The 15,779-nt window shown below is 51.5% G+C and overlaps 1 protein-coding gene across 3 annotated transcripts; it reads left to right on the top strand.

Annotated features, from left to right (window-relative positions):
- Positions 1 to 4,547: 4,547 nt before the first annotated feature.
- TPX2 (TPX2 microtubule nucleation factor) lies at positions 4,548 to 13,953 on the top strand. Of its 3 annotated transcripts, none has more exons than XM_086761050.1 (16): positions 4,548 to 5,516; positions 5,792 to 5,917; positions 6,102 to 6,222; positions 6,775 to 6,906; positions 7,580 to 7,702; positions 8,137 to 8,270; positions 8,596 to 8,753; positions 9,189 to 9,360; positions 9,512 to 9,650; positions 10,189 to 10,405; positions 10,622 to 10,720; positions 11,432 to 11,608; positions 11,749 to 11,895; positions 12,459 to 12,570; positions 13,222 to 13,409; positions 13,802 to 13,953. In XM_086761050.1, the coding sequence occupies exons 1-16, from the start codon at positions 5,414 to 5,416 to the stop codon at positions 13,910 to 13,912; spliced, it is 2,259 nt and encodes a 752-aa protein (XP_086617176.1). In that variant the 5' UTR covers positions 4,548 to 5,413; the 3' UTR covers positions 13,913 to 13,953. The 3 variants fall into 3 exon arrangements, with proteins under 3 accessions (XP_086617176.1, XP_086617177.1, XP_086617178.1); XM_086761051.1 differs by having other exon boundaries at positions 13,243 to 13,409; XM_086761052.1 differs by lacking the exon at positions 13,802 to 13,953 and having other exon boundaries at positions 13,224 to 13,385.
- Positions 13,954 to 15,779: the final 1,826 nt, after the last annotated feature.

The following is a 15,779-nucleotide window of genomic DNA, read 5'->3' on the forward strand; positions in this document are numbered from 1 at the left end:
GCCGTTGGCAGCTCCGGTGACCGGACACCTCCGGCCTCTGCCACGCCGGGACGGCCCAGCCTTGGTGCCGCGGCGGCTCGGGCTTAACGTGTGAATGATTTTGTGTCTCCTCAGGGAGCCCGCGCCCGCGGTGGGGCTGTGAGAAGGGAAGGCTGATACGGGCGGAGCGTCGGGGCGGCGGAAGGCAGTTGCGGGTCGGCCCTCCCGTCGGCAGAGCTCTCCCTGTTAGCGGGGCCTGCGCGCTCCTGCCCGGGCGGCGCGGCCCGCCTCGCTCCCCGCGCTCCTGGGCCCGGCGAGGTGCGGGTACCGGCTCTGCTCGGGGGACCCGCCTACCGGCAGCTGATAGGCCGTCTCTGTACGACACTCAAAGCGGCCCCTCACCTGATTGGTCGGGCGTGCCCCGCGCTACGCCTTGTGGGAGTTGTGGTTCGAGGCTGGCTTCTGTGAGAGGCGCTATGCGCGCGGGCACTACCTTTCCCGTCAGCCTTTGCGGGCAGGGCACGACTCTGGCGGGCGCGGTTTGCTCATCCGGGGTCTCGTAACGGCCCGCCCAATCGGCACGTACCGAGGGCGAGCCCTGGCCGTTGATTGGTCGGTTCGGACCGACGAGCCCTGTTTGAAATCCGTTAACGGCGGCGGGCCGAGGCGCCGTGTAGGGCGGCTGCGGCGCTGAGGTGAGCGGGAGCGGGCGGGGGCCACCGGGCATCAGCCGGTTCCCCACACCTCGGGGGCGGCTGTTGGCTTCGCTTCGCCTTCCCCACTTCCCCGGCAGCCGCCGTCCGGTAACGGCGGCCTGGGCCGTAGTCCTTCCCCGGGGTCCGGTCGGGTCCCTCCGGCTGTGCCGTGGGCCCGCTCCGAGCCCGGGCATCGGTAACACGGCCCCGGCTCCTCGCAGCACCGCGGGGCCGGGAAAGGGAGGCGGAAAGCGGCTGGAGGGCGGCGGGGTCGCATCCCCAGCCCCGCGGCGTGGGCCCGAGTCCCCGAGAGCTACCGGTAACCCGCTCGTGTCCGTGGGGCTGAGGGAGCCGGGGCCAGCCCGTGGCGAGGGGCTGCCTCCCTTGAAATGGCTTGGCAGGCTGAAATAAGCCTTGCGATGGGCTGGCCGCTTCCTGAGCGGAACAAAACCGCGAGCTGAGAGGTGAGCGGTCAGGCAGTCACCAAATCCGATGCGCGGTGTGCGCCTTTCGCGATGAAACGTCGCGCTTTTCTTAAGCTGGAGGAGCTTCAACTTAATCTAACAGCAAGTTGGGGTTCTACTGGCTAAAAATAACTTTCTTTTCCTTGAACAGCTATTCTTAGAATGTCCCATCTTCACATCTTCTAAAACTTGGGGGATCTCACTTACGGAGCGTGAGATGTCAGGGTTTATTTTGGGCTGTTGGACGGGGAGGTGGGCCTGGGCTGCGGCGAGCAGAGCAAAGGCTGCTCGGGAGAGGAGCTGCCGCTCAGCACTTCGCTGCCCCTTTGCTGAGGGCGGCAGGACGGGCTGCTCTGCGGAGCTCTCTGCGCTTGTCCCTCGCCTGTGCCGAGGTAAAGGCTGTGTCTCCCAGTTTGAGTATTATGAGGTGGAACAGCACCGTTGGCTCTCTTCTGTGCTGGGGATGATGCATTCAGTGCTGGTTCTGCGCTGCGGAAAGGCACGCGTGGGCTTTGAGTGAGGAGCACCGGAGAGGAAGGAGAAGCTGTGGATGCAGAATCTGTTAAAGGTGTTTCGTTAACTCAGGGAAAAGCAAGGCTGACTTCTGTTAGTGATTGCTGGCATCCTGCTGAAGGCATTCCCGTGACAGCTTCCTAGGAGGCTGTGGAGACAGGACCGTGTCTCTAGAGAGACAGCTTCCAGCCCTTTGCAATCGCCCCATTTCCATATGAACCCCTGAAAAGCCTCCGGGAACTCTGTCCGGATCCTCCTCCGTATAAAAGGGGAGGAAGGCTTTGGGTTGCAGGACAACAAAGAAGCTGCCAGGCTGAATTTAAAAAGTTCCCTGGTTAGTGCAGCGTCCTGCGTCTAAAGAGCAGTTGGTGTTGAGTGCGCAGCAGAAGGGTTACAGCAGCGTGTCGCTGTGCCGCTTCCTCGGCCTTGGGGAAGCTTCTCCTGCTCGTTCCTGATTGCCCATCGTGGGTTTTGAGGCATGTGGGTCAGCTGGCTTCACGTTTATCTGCTAAGATAATTTGGAATATCCTTTTTGTGTGTCTGCTGCTATTTTTCTCTGCTTCCTGATCCTGTTAGGATTTGGCGTGAGTATCAGCTGTAGCTTGTGAGGCTCCTGTGGGCGTTGTGATTAAGGTGCTGTCGCAGGTTGGCCAGGGGTTTATCTAATCGCATTGCAAGGCGGCAAGAAAGAGCGTGTCTTCTCTGCACCCTCCTTCCCTCCCTCGCTGCTGCCCCCAACCCAAACTGCCCCGTTCCCTCTCCTTCTGACCCCTGATTTCTCATCTTGAACTCTGCTTCCTCCCCCCGACACAAAGGCCGGCGCGGTGGGGGCGTCCGGTGTCGTGGGCAGCGGGTGCTGTTGCCGTATTGCCTGGTGACCCCCAGTCCGCACTGGGCTGCGGCTCTGGAGAGAAGAGGTTCTCTCTGGTTAGGCTGTACTTGTGAAACGCTCCCTGATGGCGTGCTTGGTGCGGAGTTTCACGTACTGCAGCTAGGCCGGTGCTCCGCAGGCCTTGTTGGAGTCACTTCTCTCCAGCCTGAATGTTTTTGGCAAGAAATAAATGACGACGCTGAGGAAAAGACGCTGAGCACCTCTGTGATGGGATCGTGTCAGCATTTTGAAGCTAATTTGGATTAGAGCGAGGTGTGAAGTTATTCCGAAATAGCCATCGCACTTGCTGTTGGATCAGTCTTATTCTGGGACAGGAATGCTTGTTCCAATTTAGTTTAATCCTCCTTCAATGCTAACTAATCTGAACCAGGCCAAGGCACTCTTCTGCGTCGTGCCAAAGTGTAGTTAGTCAGGAGAAACCTCGTTTGTGCAGGAACTCGTCGTCTGCTCCTCTGTGGATACAGTTGTGCTGCTCTGTGTGGAACTATGGCGCCGTGGCTGTGCAGCACGTTTAGGTCCGTGAGGGAATGGAACTAGAAAGAGAACAAAGGTTTTAGTTGGGCAGTCCCTTTTATCAGGGGAATGTGGGCTGTTTTTGAAAGCTGACCCCGCAGAGCAGGGACGAGGGTTCCCTGGCTTGCTGCGAATACGCGTGTTGACGCAGAGCTGAGGGGTGTGCGGGAGAGCAGGGTTAAGCTTCACATTTGTGCTGTGGTTGTGTGGTTACAGGCACACTGTAATCCTACGGCCTGGTGAATGCACACAGTGCCTGCTAATTAGGAAATGTCCCCATTAATGAGAAGAAAATTCTGCACCTCACTTCTGGTGGAAGAGAGAATTTTGCCTCCTGTCTTTAAAGAAAAGATTGAGATGATGGTGGTTCTGCCACCAAGATCGTGATCGGGTGTTTTGAAACGGCTCAAGGGAGAGGGCAGCAGGCTTGGCGCCGTCCTTGGCTGAGCCTTTCGATCGCAGCGGGCGTATCGCCGTGATCAATCACCGTAACGTTCCTCCCTGACGGGAGCTTGGTCCCAAGCTGCGTCGACGATGGAGGAGCGAGATGCCTTTCGGTGAACTGCTGCTCCACAGTAAATCCTGCGCTGCACGGGGCTCGGAGGGTCCGCAGGGATTGGAGAAGCGGGTGCCGTGAGCGCATCTGGCTGAAACGGGCCCTCTGGGGCTCAGTCACTGTTACTGCTGCCTTCCACTGGCTCCTTCAAGAAGCGTGGTGTAAAGCTGTGCCATTGGTGCACTCCCTGTCTTTTCGTGGCTGACTGTTTGCTTCCATCTGGGTGGGGAGAGAGAAGGGGTCGGTGATGGGCGCTGACACCGCGAAAAGTATGGACTTCACACAGGAAAAATTTGGAAACTGCAGCCGCGTGGCAGCGGACACAAGTAGCTGTGAAACATGACGCTCGGAGCTCCGACTGGATGGGCTGCCTGGGGAGGGTGAGGGGAGAATGCAGATGACGCACTTGATTTTTAAAAAAGTGGATAGTGCTGACAGAAACTCTATCTTGATGAAGGGCGGTAGGAAAGCATTCGATTCCCGCCGTGTCTTGAGCTCCGTTACAGTTGATCTTGGCTCTGGTTCTTCAGTTTGCCTTCTTTGGGTCCTGCCCTGACATCTCCGCGGCCGTGGAGCCAGGGATTCTCTAATAACATTCTTCCCTTTAACTGTCGCGGTTCTGCGCTGGCTTCTCGGAGCAGCCGTCCTCGGGGGGGAGGGCCGGCGACCTGAGCAGCAGTGGTACCTCCTGAGCGCCGCTTTGGTTTCCTCGTGAACGCGTTCCCGTTTACGGAGCGTGCTGGCCGGTTCAACTGTGTGTGGTCTGCCCCGCAGACGGTTTTGGGCTGAGGCGTTGAGAACGCGCTGCGTTAGAGTTGGCTGGACGCAAAAAAAAGCAAAGTTCAAGTGATTTCCTGGGGGAGCCTTTTATAACGCATCCGCGTGAGCTTTGCCTCGCAGCTGTGAGAGGCATCATGAAAGCGTGTAAACACCTCTGAAAAAGTTTATATTACAGTTTCAAGGTGTATAGCTTTGTTGCTGGCTTTATTCCTGTTCTGCTGAGTTTAACATCCCCGGCTGACACAGGGACTTCTGCTGTCAGTGCTGCGCTAATTGACTGCCGGGACTGTTCTTGACACAGCCGCGGTGCCGGGTTTGTTTGCAGCCTGGCCAGCAGCGGGGCAGCGCCGTGGAACACAGCGAGCATCCTGTGCTGCCCTTCTGCCTACTTTTTGCCCAGTAACAACGCTCTACAGAGCTCTCTTCCTGCTTTGGAAATGGATTTGCTCTGTAGAAGAGCGCGTTTGTGTCGTCACTTCTTGTCTGCGGCCCTTCAGAGGGAGACGGGCTGCGCCTTGCAGGGCTCTGGAGCCGGCCTCGTCGTCAGCCTCGTAAATCCGTGCCCTGGGAAGGGCGAGAGCTCTTCTTCGCAGTGTGTGGTGAGGGAGGGACAGGCCGATGAGCCGCTCTCTGAAAAAGCTTTCTACTTTACTTCCTTTAAAAAAATACAATTCTAGCACCGACAAGCGCAAAGAAAACTTCCAAAACTTCATCTTTTTGAGAGTTTTGAACATGCAAGTGTCAACAGACGTAAAATCTCCTTAACTTTGCCAACCAGCAGTAGAGTGAAAAAACCTGACTCGCTTATGAGGCGTTTTGTCCAAAGGCTGTGGATCATGAGAGGAAAACGTTGCGAAGGCTGTCCGCGCAGCTCTCCGCAAACCGTGCGCAGATAGAGAGGTGGAGAGCGATTTAGCTGCCGCCTGCGTTGGGCTCTGGTGTAACAGGTGACCAACACTTGTTGTCTAAAGGGCGGTAGCGGCGCAAGCGGAGGCCTCGTGGGGACGGCGGGGAGGTGAAGATGTCTCGCCCGGAATCTCGCTATTCCTTTGATGTCCCAAACCCTTGCCTCAACTTTGCGACTCTGAGCGATGATGATGTGCACAACGCAGACTCCTGGTTTGGTAAGTCGCTTCCGGCTCCTTCGTTTGTTTTCTCGTTGGGTGAGGGCTTGGCATGATGCTTATTTTGGGCCCAGCTTCTGCGCCGGTGGATTAATCGTGTTGCTAACCGCATCATTCATCGTGCACGGGTGGCTTTTTGTTTTGTTTTTGTGTATAAACTTTGATTGTCATCTGTAACTTGACAGATTACTTCGTTAACATTGTGGTGAGATTCTGAGGTATTGCTAAAAATTCCTAACGTGGCATGTCTGGTGAAAGTCTCTCTCTCCTCACAGACCAAAAAGCCAATCTGGAGAATGTCCCTCCTGCAGAAAATCTGGCTGAGGTCTTGCAGAACAGCCCTGCTTTTTCAAAGCCTGATATTATTCTGTCTTCTGTCACATCACAAGAAATAACAATGAGTAAGTTGGCATGGTGTGGGTGGGAGAGAATCAATTTTACCTGCTTTTCACTGGCAAAAGGGAAAGGCCTCTGTGGCTTTTGTGCGACCGTATTCATACATTGCTGTCTAGCAAGGTCTGCTGTGGTTTCTCTGTAGCGTTCCTCCGTGTGTGTATTTGAGCTGGCATTTGTCACTGTTCTCAGGTGAAAGCCACGGTGAAGAGGACGGTGAAGCAGAATGCGAGCAGGCCAGCGTGGTTCCTCAGAATATCGTTGGATCCCTGACGAGCTGGAGAGCTGCTGCTCCCGCTGAGGCCTCTCAAAGGTGAAACACTTGTATTCAGTTAGCGTGAAGAGCGATGACGGCGTAACTAAGCAGGCCCTTGCCCTCAGGATCCCAGTTCTAACAGGTCTTGGGCCATCCTGTGGGTCTGAAGTTCTCCAGCACAGAGATCGTGTGTTGGGACAGCTGATCTGCTTGCTAAGCTGGAGGGCTGGTCTCTAGGGGTGGAAATGTAATGCAGTGTCTGACATACTTGTCAAATGAGACTCGGTAGCACTCGGAGCTTCTGCAATGCGAGGATATCTGAACCTGAAGTGTTGTATAAAGTTTCTTTGTTTATATCTGCTTGAGCCGGGCAGAACTCGTTCTCGATATGAATGCAAGGGGCTCTTCGTGGTCCTGTATACCAAAGAATGTTAAGTGTATGGCTTGTTAAACAACAATTCCTGCTGCAGTTGGGTTGTTGTGTTAAACACACAATTGGCACGGGGCATGTTGGAGTTGGGTGAGGCACTGGTGTAAAAAGCGTTCTACAGATCGCGTGTCTTCTCAGGCCCGTGAGAAAACTGACGTCCACTTTCTGTTCTGCTCTAGAGCGGGTAGAAGACAGGCCACAAAGCAGAGGAAAACACAGCAACGCAAACAGCCAGCTAGGATCAAAGTGGAGAGAAATGCTGATGCCTTAGTTAATAAGGAAGAGGCTCCGCCCCTGAAAAAAATGAGAATGTACGTCATCAAAGTCCTTCTATTTGGGGCTGGGAAGGGGGATACAACTGTTTCTCTGGAAAGGATTTCCACTTGGCCGAGAGGGTTCTCACAGGAAGGTTAGGAGGAGGTGACTGAAACCTGATTCCTGTTACTGGTTTCATAAACAAGAAATGGCTGTGGGACCTGAAGGAAATGCTCTGTTTGCAGGTAGAGATGTGAATGAGATAAGCTTGAGTTTCTTAAGCTTCTTGCTCCATACTCAGTGTCTGTCAGCTAGCTTTAAATTTGGCTTAACTTGTTCATCAGGAAGTCATAAGCTATCAGTCACAGCTGAAATATTTCTCAAATTAGCTTAACTGCTACGATATCACACGGTGATAAGCTTGAGGCCAGGAAGTCAAAGTGTGATCTTCCCAATGCTGCTGCACCTAGATGAACTCAGTGCACCTGCCTCCTCAAGAAAAGCCTGAGTTCCAAAACCTCAGTAATTAACCTTCCCTTCTGCAGCCGTAGCATACCAGGGAAAACTAGGCGATCTATACCTGGGCCTGTGGTGAGGTAAGACCGGTCTGGCGTACCTTAGCGCGCACCGGGTGCTGGGAAGCTGTGCACAGTGGTGAGGGGTGCGGGTGACCTTTCCCTTAGAGCGCAGTTCATCTGAGTGCTTTGCCATAACAACGTGTTGCTTCAGTTCTAGCGGCAGAGAGAAGCTGACAGAAGTATCCACGCAGAGAGAGCCCCTGCAGAATCCTGACCTCTCCCCACGGAGAGGGAAGAGCAAGCTGACCATGCCCTCCACGCCAACAATGTTAAAGTACGTGGCTCGCTTGTGACTTGTCTTTGCTAATCGTGGTTGATTTAGGTGACAGCCCTGGCTAGAGTGGTTTCAGCTTCAGCTCAGCATGTGATGGTATCACATTCAGTAAACGCTGGATCAAGACAGCAATATTAGGATGAAATGTACTTCAATGGAACGTGGGCGAAGGAAAGCTTTTGTGTTTAGTTGGAGGAAAAGGCTGTTCTTGCTAATAAGGGATGAAGTGTGCATACAGCAAATGTGTGTGCAGGATAGCAGTTAGCCGCAAGCTTTCTTGGGCAAACAAAATCCAAACAGGTCTTTTTTTAAGAGTATACTTTTTTTATAAAGAGTGATGCTCCGCAATGAAGTCAGAGACAAACGTGCTCCTTGCACTGACACAATGCTGTGAGGCAGGAAGGCCTATCTCAGGCCTTAACATGCGTTTGCAGGAGGACCAATCTTCCTGGCAAGCTGAAGAGTACCGAGGAGCAGGAGCTGGAGAAGATGCAGCAGTTGCAGCGGGAGGTTATGGAGCTGCGGAAGAAGAACGAGGAGTCTCTGAAAGCAGCTATCGCTGGAGCAGGTGGGCTCTACCTCAACTACAAACTGGAACTGTACTGGGCTCAGCTGGAGAGTGCTGCATAAAGCTGTACAAGTACCTTTAAAAACAAACATTCCAGACTTTGTAATAAGGATTAGTATTAGGTGCCTTTTAATGTAGATCAGCCCCTAAACTGCCTGGAAACAGGTCTGTTTGCTTTGTATCATGTTTTGAGAGGTTATAGGTGAGTTCTCCAAACAGGTTATTAGAAAGTAAAAATAAATATAAAAAAAGGGGTTTTTTTTCTCCCTCCAAATCCTCCCCCACCCCAAAAGGCTTCTGGACCTTACATGCTCTTTTTCTTTAGGACAACCTGTGAAGAGAACCGTTGGTCAAGTAACAAAGCCAATTGACTTCCACTTCTGCACGGAGAATAGAATTAAACAGCATGGGGAAAGTCAGCCTGGGAACGAGTACAAGGAACTGGATTTTGCAGCAGTTCTGAGAAAGCATCCTCCGTCTCCGGTGAGAACCAGAGCAGTGCCAGCAGTCAGCTGGCTAATTCTTGGTATCACCTTCTTTCTCCTTTTGCAACACATGCTGCTGGTAATCCACAAAGAGGGTTACCATAGGAGAGGCGAGCGTTGTGCAAACGTAACTGTTAGCGCACTGCATACCTGCTTTGCTGCAGGACTCTAAAGGATCCTTTTGAAAAGGGTCCTTTAATCTCATGTCTTCTGATCGTTACGCTTCATGCTTTAGTCTTCCACTCCGGCCAGTTTCCCAATATGACCAGCTTGTGCGTATTCAGACAGCTAACACTTAATGTTACACGTAAGCCTTCCCTTCTATTTGATAAGGGGAAGAGCCAGATCCTGCGAATCGGTGGGGAAAGGAAATGGCATCGAAGCACCCTGTGTTAAACGGCCATAATGACTGTGGGGTTTTTTTTGTCTCCAGGAGCGAATGCCAAAGGGACCCACTGTCCCCAAGCCTTTCAATCTGTCCCAGGGAAACAAAAGAAAACTCGAAGAAACCACGTCAGAATATGTGTCCCTTGCTGAGCAGGTAGAAGCATTCCAAAAACGCACACCCTCTCGTTACCATTTGAGGAGCCGAAAATCTGATGAAGGTGAGTGGTTCTGGCTGACTCCGGCCGGGAGGCGGGCCGCAGATGAGGTGGTAGAGCCAGAACGATGCTTTGACTACGCTACTGAGCAAATGGCCCGTATCTGTTGCAAGCTTTGCCGTTAACTGCTGGTCTCTGTGACTTGCATTTATAGGCCCAGTTCCAGGAAAGCTGGTGAAGGCTCGGCCTACGAACCCTAAAACGCCAGTGCTTCTAACAAAGCAGCGCTTCAGACCTGCCACCTGCAAAACTACAGCAGAGATAGAAGCAGAGGAAATTGAGAAAATTCAACAGTAAGTAAAGGCTGGCTGTAGTCCTCCAAGAGAGAAGGCGTACGGCACTGGAAGCATTTTTCAGATGCCAAAATACCGCTTCTCAGGAATACCCTTTTTTGTGTAAAAGAATGAGTAGCATGAAAACACTGAGATTCTCTTAGCTTGTGCATAATCCTGTGGCTCTGATTGTGGGGGTGCGAAAAGCAACCAGTTCGTCTTGAAGAAAGTGCTCTTAGGAGAGCTGATCTTGTGTTCAGTACAGCTTATGACTAGTAAAGCAAACCCAGTTCAGCAGTACAGCCTGTGTACACTTCAAAACTCTCCGTGGACAAAGTTTTGGATTTCCAAGAAAGTGATCCATAAGGTTTTCCTTAATATCTTGCGGTTTCAAAAGCAACAGGAGTTGCTAACTAGAGCCGCACACTATGTAATGCCTGTGTGGCACAACTGCCTCTATAGCTGACTATTGCTCTCTTATGCTTTGAGAGAAGCCTTTTGCTAGGAGCTGCGCCTTGCCACGTACAAGATGTCAGTGACTGTCTCCATCTTTGTGCAGGTACAAATTCAAAGCACGAGAACTTGATCACAAAATCTTTGAGGGTGGACCACTCCTGCCTAAGAAACCCCCTGTGAAGGAGCTCACGCAACCCATTGGCTTTGAGTTAGAAATAGAAAAAAGGATTCAGGAGCGCGAGAGTAAGAAGCAGCAAGAGAAAGAGCACTTTGAATTCCATTCCAGGCCGTGTCCAACAAAAATCCTGGAGGACGTTGTGGTAAGAAATTTAGTACTACCCAGACCTGGTAATTAGGACTGAGGTGGCAATTAGCTTCAAAATGTCTGTAGCTGTGATGCATTGTGTATTTAATCATCCTCAGTGAACGCTGTGTCATTAGGTAAGAACTGCAGGGAGTACGTACCGTGCTATGGCGGGGTGTCTTGGTGCTGTTTCTTGGCGCGTAGGTAACTCCTTACTGTCTCTTCTCAACAGGGTGTCCCAGAGAAGAAAGTGCTTCCTGTTACAGTCCCCAAGTCTCCAGTCTTCACCTTGAAAAGCAGAACCCGAATGCCTGGCAGGGATGAAGAGAAGGTAACTGTTGTGAATGCGCTGTAGCCAACCCTTCTGGTCCCGCCACGGGGACTGCCTCGGCCGCTGTGCCGTACCTCTGCCAGCTGGCTGTGATGGTCTGGCTCAGGCAGCCCCTTCCCTCCGGTTCAGCAGTTCCTGCAGTGGGCATCTTTCTCTGTACCGTTCCCTTCTAATGATCCAGTTACTCATCTTACAGAAACGGAATTCTCATACAAAATGAAATAACTCAGTTTAAACGTGAGGGTGCTGACTGGAGTTTGAGCTGTTGCTGCTACGAACGAGGAAAGCAGACTGCTGAGGTTTCTGAAGGACATTGCCCTTCCCTGTCCTGTTATGGAGAGGGGCAGATGTTGCACATGACCTTTCTTCTCCCTGCAGTCGCTCTGGATCCTTGGAGGTGGGGAGCGGGACTCAGAATGCATCGTGTCCTTCCTCCTTTCCCTCTTGTCAAGGGAATGATACAGTCTAGTTTGGATGAGTACTAGAAAGGATAGTGGTTTGGAAAGATTAAGGTTCAGGATGCCGGTAAACTGGCACTTCTTGGATTACTAGTTTCTACAGTGTCCAGAGTGTCTGCTTGATGCTGTTGTGACCCTCACTGAAGGAAATCTGGTATTCATGGCTTTGTTTGGCAGGAGTTGTAGTGTTTCTACAAAAATAAAAAAAAACAACCTGATGTTGTATCAGATCCTAACACTAATCTTGCTTTAGGAAAAAGAGGTGGTCCCTGTGATCAAAGCCAACCCTATGCCACATTACGGAGTGCCTTTCAAACCTAAAATGCCAGAGCAGAGGCATGTGGAAGTTTGCCCCTTCTCTTTCGATGCCCGTGACAGAGAGCGGCAAATACAAAAAGAGAAAAAAATAGAAGAATTGCAGAAGGAAGAGGTAAGAACTAAAAGCTACTTTGGATTCTGCTCCTGAAGTAAAAGGTGTGGCAGGACTTGCCTCCTGCTTTGGCTGTTAAACTTCCAAAGCTTCGTGCCTTTGAGGAAAGGGCAAGAAATATCTCAAATTGTTTCTTTCAGGTGCCAAAGTTCAAAGCGCTACCTCTGCCTTACTTTGACCACGTTAAGCTGCCAGAAAAGAAGGTCAAAAACCCCACTCAGCCCGAGCCGTTCAATCTGCAGGTTGATGAACGGGGAGCTGCCAAGCTGCAGAGCTGGAAGCAGCAGGTGGGATGGAAGGGATAACGGGTGTGACCAGGCAGAAAGCAGCTGCTGCAGTTGTGATCAACTTCACAGAGCGTCCAGCTTGAGTTGAATCAGGGTCTGAGTCTGAGCAATGAATTATCCTGTCCTTGGCGTCAGACTTGTGCTGAGGGTTAAGGATTGGTAAATTTGGGGTGGGTTTTTTTTTCCTCCCTTCGTGGTAAGTGACGGGATTTACCCCAACTGCATGAACAGCTCTGGGGTATTTTCTAAGCTGGATCCCTTTGCCCATCTCTGTGCTTGGCATTTATTGACATATAAAATACTTTTTTTTTTTTTTTTTTTTTCTTTCCCTTCCCATCACGTGAAATCTGTAGTAGACACCTGAAATTTTCTTCAGGCTATTTTTGGCAACAGTAGCTGACAGCCAACAAGTGACACAACTTCTTGGCTTTAATATAATTTTCTATGCAAATGGTTTGAGCTAAGTCAAGCTGGCTTTTCTGGTGTTGGGAGTGCTGAAGCCTACGGGGGCAGGGAGATGGTCTTGTTATGCCTGGCCCTTGATGGGCTCTCTTCTCTCGCAGCTTGAAGAAGACAAGAAAAGGCAGAAGGAGGCAGCATGTTTTAAAGCTCGTCCCAACACAGTGGTGTACCAGGAGCCTTTTGTGCCTAAAAAGGAAAATAAACTGCTATCAGGTGGGGTTACAAGTACTTGCTAGGCAGGCTTGGCTCATAACTCAGAACTGATGCAATTAAATGATGTTTAGACTGGCTGTTGCCTCTTCTCTATCAGCACAGCCAATAGTGCCTTGCACTTAATCAACTAATTCCCTACCAGCTCGTGTCCCCAGGGAGCGGGGGAGTTTCCTCTCCACTGCCTCCTGTCCTGCGCTAACATGGCAGCTGTATCTAACAGCTCTGCTGCAATTGGCAGATGATTGATGTGCGCTAGCTCGGGATAAGGGTAAACAGCACACAGGGAGCTCCCTGCACAGACAGCTGGCGTTTCGCAGCAGCTGCCACTCTTTTCCTCCCATTTCTAATGAGACGAAGGCATCTACAGCTTGGGGTAGGCTAAGCTTTGTGGGGTGTAGGACCAGCCAAAACCTGTTTGTACTAACAATTGTGTGCTTGCTCCCTCCTATGAGAACACCCGTGACGGGGTAACCTCTGCATTAATGCTGCTCGCCCTTGGGCGTAAGGTGTTCTCTTTTCCCGAGGCCTGGAGGTATCTACTAACCTTGCGAAGCGAAGCGCTCCAGAGGGAGCCTTCTGTTTGACACTAGTGCTGCTTGGCTTACCTGACTGTCTTTGCACCAATGTTATCTCCTCTATTTCCAAACTTAGAGAGCCTTTCTGGTTCCATAGTTCCTGAAAGCTTTGAGCTGGCAACAGAAAAACGAGCTAAAGAGCGGCAAGAATTTGAAAAAAGATTGGCAGATATAGAAGCCATAAAGGAGAGGCATCAAGAGCAGGTCAGACAGCAACAAGAGGAGCGTGAAAAGGAAGAAGTCGCTAAGCTAAGACAAGAACTGGTGAGTGAGCTGTTTCTGAACAGGGGCTGCAGAGTAACCCAGCGGGATGTGTGGAGGTACTAACTGAGGTCGTGTCAATGCTGAGCTGCGTTCAGACTGAATTTTCAAGTTTCCCCGTGGCAGACTGAGTCCTCATTAACTTGACAGCCAGTCTGCTGCTGACATGGCTGACTTTTGGAGCTTGTACACGTGCAGTCGTTGGAGCAGGAGGATCTCTGTAAAATCCACAACCCCGGAGCGTGCCTTGCGTGTTCCTGGTGGCTCACCGCAGTGCCCTAGGCGGTGTGGCAGTCCTTCCAGACAGATGCCTGCCTTCATCCCAGCGATGGCTCACCTGCAACTATTTGCTTCATTTTGCCCATGATTTATTTATTTGTTTGTTTGTTTTACAGGTTCACAAGGCAAACCCAATACGCAAATACCGCAGCGTCGAAGTGAAGCCCAGTGATCAGCCACTGACCATGCCAAAGTCTCCCAACTTTTCGGATAGGTTCCGGTGCTGATATCCATCCACCTGGTAGGAGGAGGGAGATCCCATCCCTCTGCACTCGTTGTTTTTACGTGACTGCTCAGTCTTGACTCCTGCGCTTGGTTCCATTATTGTTCCGTTGAGTAGTTTAACTCTGCCTGAGGCACGTGTACAGGTGGTGCCATATGGCCTCGTTTCACATCTACACGTCTTGTTCTCTAAAGACTAAACTAGGTTTTGATAATTGTATACAAATACTGTGTACCTGAACTAAATAAAAATTCCTAATCAGATTGTTATCTTTTGCTAGCGGGCTGAGTCCTTTTCCCCCAGAGGAGTTTTTGCTGGAGGGCGCTTGGTGAACACACAGGGATGTGCGCGTCTGGAAGAGCTGGCTTGTCTTTGTACATCGAAGTACTGGTTTCAAGTGCCCGTTTCTTTGGCTTTTAGTATGTACCAAGCTTGAATTGTGTTGAGTAACGCAGCTTCTGCAAGGTCTGACATTTCGTCTCGATGTTTAGAGGAGTGCTAATATGAATCTTGCCCACCCTTTAAAGCAGTTCTCTGTGTATATAGGAGCATTAAACCTTCTGCTGGTTTGTAGCTGCAGTCATTCTATTTGGGGAACCACTTAACTGGCCAATGACTGGCTGTAAGCTGCCTCCCCGCTCCTGCCAGCGCCGTTCCCTTGGCCGAAGGCACCCCAGCTCCCAGCCAGCCTCACGCAGCTCGCGGGGCTAAATATAGACCGAGCGCTCTGATGGGCTGGAGGACAAAGCTTCCAGCACTGTGAAGAGGTGATGAAATTTAGATTAAAATTTGCTAAGGATGGTTTATTACCTTAGCATTGTGGTATGATTTCTTACCTCGGAAGATTGAGTTTAGGCCTTTCCTTGGATTCGTCTTAACCAGAAAGGTAACGCACAAAAAGCTGTGTGGGAGCAAGAAGAGGGCGGGGATGCACCTGCACCGGGATGATGCTCTCGGACGCCCCTACTGCCCGCTGGCGTGCCTGGGCCGCTGTTACCTGCTCTGCTAGCAGAGGGGATTGTGTGGTGCTGTTTCCTGAGCCGAAAGGGAACTTGCAGAGAAAGGCTGGTGTGGCTGGAGCCGTGCTTGAAGACGTTGGCAGAAAGGATGGGAGCAAGCAAGCCCTCTGGGCTGGCCTGGCGTCTCGCGGCTGTAAGGACGTGGAGGCTTTGCCTCTGCCGTGCTCATGGGCCTCTTACCTGTATCGCTTGCTGGAACCAGTGTGGGCTGCACGCTGGTGTTGTGCTGCTTTGAACACGGGAAATACGGGAAACTCGGACTTAACATGTGCGGGTAGGACAAACTGTTCCTGCTCGGGGGTTATGGCAAACGCTTGCTTTTGTTTCCTCTGAATGTGGGCGCCATTGGAGCAGTATTTGCGGAGTGTGTGGCCTTTTAATCAGATTTTAATTTGGATGAAGAGAAGGGAGTTCAAACCTGGTAGGTATCGGACTCGAACCGAGGCGTACAGTCCATTGTCCTTTCCAAAGCGAATCAAGCAATCACCAGTGGTTTACTCCTAATCTGAGAGGTGACAGAGGCAGAAAGTCCCAAGAGGTGAAGCCAGATAAATATTTATCATCCCTGAGGATGATCCCGGCAGGAATTCTAGCACATGCAGTGCTTGAGGGATGTTGCAGAACAGCAGCTGGAGCCTGCAGTGAGCAAGTATTTGGGTGTGCTGAGCTTCAGCGCTTCAGAAAGCGCCAGCCTCAACCTTGTGCTCCGCTTGGACTGAAAGAGAGGAAAAGTCCCCCTCACGGAAACGCAAGGGTTTTGTCTTTTCTTTCCTTTCTCCTGAGGGTCTTTATGCGGCTGTGGCAGTTGACCCAGTCGTACAGGATCCCTTCAGCTGCGTTTTGCTGACTGCC

Source organism: Chlamydotis macqueenii, chromosome 16 (genome assembly GCF_036417535.1).
Source record: "Chlamydotis macqueenii isolate bChlMac1 chromosome 16, bChlMac1.mat, whole genome shotgun sequence".
NCBI lineage: Eukaryota > Metazoa > Chordata > Aves > Otidiformes > Otididae > Chlamydotis > Chlamydotis macqueenii.